The sequence below is a fragment of the Etheostoma spectabile genome, chromosome 12, assembly GCF_008692095.1.
Source record: "Etheostoma spectabile isolate EspeVRDwgs_2016 chromosome 12, UIUC_Espe_1.0, whole genome shotgun sequence".
Lineage (NCBI taxonomy): Eukaryota > Metazoa > Chordata > Actinopteri > Perciformes > Percidae > Etheostoma > Etheostoma spectabile.
The window spans coordinates 1,379,023-1,386,401 of NC_045744.1; the positions used below are offsets into that span (position 1 = coordinate 1,379,023).

Here is a 7,379-nt window from a genome sequence, read left to right on the forward strand (position 1 = left end):
GGTTCATTCCCCTTCAACAGACCTCTGGTTCCCCTCACCCTGGCCCGGCTGCCAACGCATTGTTCTAGCCAGAGTTAGGATGATGATTTACGAGCTGCCAGTGACTGCTGAAAAGTGGACTGACTCACACTTTCCATTGTAATTTATTTTTCAATTATTGTTACTTTTTTTGGCTCGGGTTTAGTGGGAGCGTGGCCAAGAAAGTGAACAAAGTTGATAAAGAGTGATATTTACACACAATCACGTCAACACTTACAGCGCTAGGCAATACATACCATTATTATGTCGATATTGTTATATGAGACTATATGCCGTCCATTGTGATATCGTAATATGACATAAGTGTTGTTGTTCCTGGTTTGAAAGGCTGCGGCCCAGTAAAGTGACGTCATTTTCTAAATCTTCCTGACTGTTCTTGCTGCTCTGTCATTTGTTCTTACCCACTAAGTCAGGGGTCTCAAACTCAACTTACTTGGGGGCCGCTGGAAGTAGAGTCTGGGTTTGGCTGGGCCGCATCAAGTATTCCAAAAAAAAACTATTTCCTCCAAAAAGGGCGCGGAACTGCCGGTGCTTTAAGCCCCTAGATCCGATATGGTTGGTGCATTTCACAACAGACATCACATTGTCAAACCTCAGGCATTTGCCCAAAGGGTACTTAGCTAGCTGACAACCGTCACCTGCTGTCAGGAGACTACTACGGTAGCCCATAAGTGACAAGCGCAATGAAAAAAGTTTCAAACGGCCGCCGCACTAACACTAACTTTGATGTCAGTAGGGGGCCACAAATCCGCGGGCCGCAATTGGCCCCCGGGCCGCGAGTTTGAGACCCATGCACTAAGTCCTTATATCCACGTTACTATAAAAAAGGCATTATCATTTTGTGATAGAACCATTGGTCAACCCTCCAATATTAATATACGGGTATTTGGTCAAAAACAGTGTCATTGATTTTCCCCATATCACCCAGATCTACGTCATGTGTAGTTACTCACAAACTCTCTCACATGCACACTTTCCACAGTTCATATGTGTAGACCTGCTAGCCACTTTCAGAACAAGCTTATGTACAAAATGTAAATGAATTAGTCTTTTATCATGTTTGAGTGTCCAAGGATTTTTGTTTATTGCAAGATCTTCCCATTTTGGGGCTTTTCAATTGTTGGTCAGGAGAAAATATAACATTGACATCACAGCGCATGTCATGTTTAGCATAGAATGGGCCAATGAATAATTAATTAACAAATAATAATAATAACAAAAAAGTGTGTGTTTGTGGTCATGTTTAGCTATATTCGTGGGGTCAAAAAACTGGGAGTCCAGTATACTTGTGGGGCCCCGACAGCTTTGTGCTGGACCCCTAGGTTATGGTTAGGGTGAGGGTTAAGCTTAGGTATTTAGATGTGGTTAAGATCAGGGTAAGGGGCTAGGGAAAGCATTATGTCAATGACGGGTCCCCACAGAGAGACTGCCATCAAGACCATGAAGCCGCGGCGATCCCGTGAAATATCCCCCATATAATTATATGATAATTATATAATCAGAGCTGAATATGTGATGACTGCAGTATACATTTTAAATAGTCGTGACTTGGGTGTTTACAGTGCTCATTCACATTTAAAAGGGTTGTAAATCTGGTTCTTCAAGTTCATTTTAGCACAACAACCAGTCAACTTTATTCAAATAAAAGGTAATTTCTCACAGTTCAAGCCTCCTGTAAGACTACCAATCACAGGGACTTTCTAACTAGAAATACTCATCTATACCTACCTCCATATTGTTCCCTCTGCACATTAGGAGTGAGCCGTATGTTCCTCTTGATGTTAGCTGCCGGTGGCTGTCACTGACCGGCAGTGTCCAGGAAAACAACCAGCAGCTGGCCTCTATCTCGTTGTGCTCTGGTTATCTCTTCAAGGTCCGCCGAACTGAGCTTTTAACAAACACAGACAGTTTGACGCGCCCATTGCACACACAACTCACTATCTCACACACGCACAACACTCCCTCCCCATCCCGCCCCACATCCATATGTCTGCCTGTTCTGTGTTTTTCGCACCTCTATATGCCACCTCAAAAAAATCCTTCATGTGTCCACATGAACTGTGTGTTGTCTTGCATTGTTATGTGTTATGTCTTGTACTTATCTTGCTACAATGCTGATTGATTCGTTTCTGATGCATCTGAAGTGAAGTGTGCGCATGCGCTGAAAAGTGCGAGCTGCCTGGTGGTTCGTCTCTGTCTTCTTACTACTGGTGCTACTGTGTACAGAGTTTCCCTTCGGGGATCATAAAGTATTTCTGATTCTGATTCTGATTCTGAGATGTTCAACTCTTACTTTGAGCCAGCCTGGCCAAACGCCGTCTACTAAGCTTAATAAAGTCTGTTGTACCCACTTTTCACATTAGACTAATTACACTGAGAGCAACCTAAGACTGGCCCGCGAGTAACCCAGTCTAAGATTTAGCTTCTGTGGATGGGAGAGCTGGTATTGATAATCCACATCATTCCAGAAGATACAGCTGAAATCTGAGGAGTAGTCCTTAAATGGATAGCTATGCCATACTCTGTGGTTGTGTGTGTGTGTGTGTGTGTGTGTGTGTGTGTGTGTGTGTGTGTGTGTGTTGGGTAGCGGCAGGGTCAGGGCGGTGCTTGTCATCAAATCTCAGCCATTAGCTTTGACTCTGGGCAGTTTTATAGCACAAAGACAACAATTCACTCAACCAAACCTCCAAGAGAAACGAGAAGAAGCCGTGAGGGAGCAGCCGTCCGTCGCCGCTGTGCCCTCGGGTCCTTGACCTCAGCATATTCACCTGATTAGACAAAGGAAACGCATACTAAAGCCGATGTTTACTTTCTTTACTTGTCAGTCATGTTAATTTTGTCTCCTATCTTCTTCCCAGCAAGCATTTGTTTTTTTTGTTAAAATAAATAGTAATGCCATGTACTCATCTTCATATGGACACATATCCACCCAGAGTATCTCATGAATACATCATTTGTACACTGTGTAGAAAATAATTTAATTTCATATATATATATATATATATATATATATATTTATTACACAGGAAAGTTAGAAAAGTAACACTACATTACAATATAAAAACGGGCCTGACTCAGTTTAAAAACTGGTTTTCAGCAGGCTCCTGTTCTGCAGAAACATTAAACATGGGTACAGCACGTCAAGACAGACATTAATACAAGACATCGATATAGAAAAATAAATTTCGACAACTGATAATGTAATGCAAATTCAGCGACTGGTCTTTGTTGAAATCATTTGATGATATGAAACTTCTAGGATCCCTGTGGGCCTTTTCCAGTAGAATAAGAATAAGAGTTCAGTGTTGGAGCAACATAATGTTTTTATATTTGCAACTTTGACATTTTGAGGAGCAACAGCATCAATGGAGATGTCCATATAGTAGGAAGAACATTCTGAAGAGTTGTGCATCATGAGAAGTATGTGGAAATGTAAATTGAGCTCAAATCTCCATGTCACTGCAATGTGTGATACATTAGGACACTTTGCTGTTTGCATTGACAACCTCATCATACCTACCATACTGTACTGCTTTTTACAATTATGATTAATACTGACTGTTTTGAATGATATCAGATTGGCTATAGATTTTTGAGGCCCCTACCACATTTACAGCTCGCACTGCAGCTAAACGGATTTTCATGTAATAGGAACCACATGGGCTGCAGAATCACACAGGCTTGGGGTTTCTTCTTCTGTGGTGTCCTCAGGGAGTGGGCCAGGAGGAGGGATGGGGGGGGGGGTGTTGCTGGCTCAGCTGTTCTGGCTGAACTGAGCCTTAATGGGGAAAGAGTGGAGGACTCTCTGATACTTACACAAAGACGTTTTATCTGGACGTGTACCCATAAAACAACACACAACCAAGTCTTACTGCACTGCTTTCTCCCATGAGTCCCACTCAGACACACACACACACACACACACACACACACACACACACATACACAATACTCACATCTTTCTGTTTTGCTTTCCCTTGCTCTTACTCTTTTTCCACTTCTTTCCTTTCTTTCTGTCTTCATCTGCACATTCTCCCCACACACCCACACCCACACACACACACACACACACACACACACACACACACACACACCACACACACACACACACACACCACACCGGCCTTTGACTTACTGTGTGTGAACACCTTAGCCCAGGCTAATACAAGCTCTAATTTTGAAGAAAATGTCTGCACATTTATGTAAAGGGCCTAATGGGGGAAAGGAGTCCTTGAGGTCTAAGAGAGTGTGTGTGTGTGTGGTGTGTGTGGTGTGTGATTGTGTGTGTGTGTGTGTGTGTGTGTGTGTGTGTGTGTGTGTGTGTTCCCCTCACCAGGGAGCCTGTCCAGCGTGCTATAAAACCCCACAGCTCTCAGGCTATATGTGGCTACAAAGAAGGTTTAATGTACTGGAAACTGGTAGTTGAATTTGAAGTGTGTGTGTGTGTGTAAACATAATTATGTGAGCTAATGCTTCTCTTCCAATGTCGCCATATATAAGACGTTTAGTGTGTTTTATGGAGATTGTTGTTAAAAGCGCCCATATTCTGCTCATTTTCAGGTTCATAATTGTATCTCCTTATTTTCACATATGCTGCTTAACCTTTTGGGATTTTATGCAACAATTTCTGAGGGAAAGAAGAAAATGATTTTCTTCCCAAATCCAATCTTTCTCCTTCTTTGCTCTCCCACCCCTCTGTTACTTTCCCTAATTTTCTCCATTATTTTGGGGTATTTATACTCTATTAACCTCTTGTTTCTTACATTCAAATTCATTTCTCTCATATTTCCAGATGATCCCAGTGTACCAGATATTATTGTTAGGGTGTTATGCTTTATTTTTGTCAAATACAAAAAAAACTCTAATTGTAGTCTACTTTTCTGTATTTCTTTTGTTGTACTCCATCCTTTTCTCCCTTTCTTTCTGAGAACATAACTCAGTCGAGCCTGTTGACGTTTAATGATATGCATTTCATGAAGCAGCGTGTTCCTAAATCTAACATCCGGTGATCTCTCCTCCTCCAGCTGATAGCAGTGTATGAGGAGCAGGAGCCCCACCATGGAGGCGATGGCACCAGCGCCAGCTCCACAGGGACCCAGAGCCCCGACCTGTTTGCTGCAGACCTCAGCGCTGGCAGTGGAGCCTCGGCCTTCCAGCCCTACCAGGCCGCCAGTGAGATTGAGGTCACGCCCTCGGCCCTGCGCACCAGTAAGTCCCAACAAGAGTCTTTTTAGTTTCTTTGCTGTCCAATGAGGAAGGACATGCTCTAACTCCGCCCCTTTGGGCTCGTTTTCGGACACAGATCGAAAGGTTATTATCCTTTTAAGTAAGAAGTTCTAACAAAATACAGTTAATCCACATTTTATTATCTTAGCCATGTCTAAGACACCAGGTGGTTGGAGACAGAAGGGGACTTCCTGGTGTGAAGCAATCGGTTTCTTTCTATATGTTAATAGTTTTTAGTTCTAATCTATCTGACAGAGATAGAGTGGGGGGGTGTAAGTGAGAGACAAAAGGGCTGTCTTGATCTACTCTTCACTGAGAAAAAAAGATGATAATTAAACGGCATGATACGGAGCCTACGCCACTGAATTAAATCAGATCTTCTCAACCCAACTGCAGCATACATTTAAATACATTAACACATCAGAAATTACATAGTGATGAAACGTTTAAACTTTATTTAACTCTACACTAGCTTGGTTACATTTCCCAAAACAATTCTAGTTGTAATGTGTGACCATGCAAGATTCCCAGTCTTACACGTTAGGAGTCTTTAGCGTTAGATGTGAAATGGTGTCAGACTTCGTGGATGGTAGGCAGAAGTCACACACAAACTCAGACTCGAGTGAACAATCCTTTTATTTTTGATTTTTTTTTAGGTAAATGTCATTCTCCTCCCTGCGGAACCTCTAACCTAGCTATGTAACACATGATATGTAACGGATCTGCTGCACACGGCAACACAAGGGAGAACAACAAACATAAGGACAGCACTGGCCATGTATCAGAGGCTTTGGCTTTATAAACCTCAAACAACGAAATATCTGGTATCAAGATTAAGGATTATGGCTCAACGTGTGTGTGTGGGTGTGGGGGTGGGTGTGTGTGCGGGTGTGTGTGCATGCGTGTGCGCACGTGAGCATATGTCTGTGCACGCACGTGTTTGTGTGTGTGAAGTCACTCCCTCTTATACTCTAAAAATTACACAAATCTGTCATCGCCATTAGTATTAAATACCAGCAACTGCCACAGTATACAGCAAAGCCAACAAATTACCCTATCACAGCCCTGCGGCTCCTCAGCCCGGCCCATACATTCTGTTAATTGGACAGAAGGTCTTTTTTCTTTTTTTTTTCTTCTTTTTTTTTGAAGGTACAGATAGCCGTTTGATCCTCGGCCAAAATGGCTAATTGGTTGTATTTGCTGCCTCCTAAATCAAATGTGACGCCGAGCCCGTCCACCTCTGCGGTGCTGCCGGCCAAGTTGCTTCTTTTACTGTAATTGCCACGAGTTTGGACGGGAATATGACTCTCGTAGGTGATTTGTCAATTTGGATCAAGCAAAAACCTTTGGCGCACAACTGTAAGCAGGAGCAAACAAGCATGCACACACAGATACACACAGACACACACTGTTACTTTCTCTTCCTTCTCAAAGGTTCTCTCTTTCTGTGTCCCTCTGGATCTGGATCTATGAAACTGCTAAAAGTGAAAATTGTGACTTAAAGTAAAAATCCTTCACTTTTTCTTCTACCACCACAAACTAAAGAATTGAAATTATTTACATTTATTTTGACTTTTAGAAAAAAGACGTATGGGTTGGAGACCTCAGGAAGTTGGAAGCCTGTTGGGGTCCTAGATGGAGACGAATGAGACTGAAAAGACCATCTAGTTAGGATTGGGCATCGAGACCCAGTTGCAAATGGAATCGTTTCAACAATTACCATTCTAATGGGATTGTTTTTTTATTTTTTTATTGTGTATTAGCCATTCTATAGCCATAATATACTGTACTTTAAAAACTGTCAAAAGATGAAATTTAAGGCCCAGCATCTCCACCACCTGCTGCTGTTCATTATCACCGTCATATGAGTGCCAAGAAAGGCGTCTTTAAGTAAAATGTATTATTATTATATCTGCCGTCATATCATACACCAATCACACTTCATTCACAGCGTCCCTGCATTCATATCATCAACATATGGCTCGTTTTTTTTAGAGCATCCTTAAGCGCAATTCTTATAACTTTTAGAAATATGCACCATGACCTTTTTATTTGTTTCCCAGACACACACACACACACACACACACACACACACACACACACACACACACACA

The 7,379-nt window shown here is 42.2% G+C and overlaps 1 protein-coding gene across 9 annotated transcripts in view; it reads left to right on the forward strand.

Annotated features, from left to right (window-relative positions):
• Positions 1–7,379, forward strand: part of pard3ab (par-3 family cell polarity regulator alpha, b) — a 351,497-nt gene that overhangs the window by 148,670 nt on the left and 195,448 nt on the right. For all 9 annotated transcript variants that reach the window (XM_032532544.1, XM_032532550.1, XM_032532546.1 and 6 more), the window contains exon 3: positions 5,064–5,247. In XM_032532544.1, the coding sequence (XP_032388435.1) occupies positions 5,064–5,247 (184 nt within the window). The remainder of the gene's footprint in view (positions 1–5,063; positions 5,248–7,379) is intronic.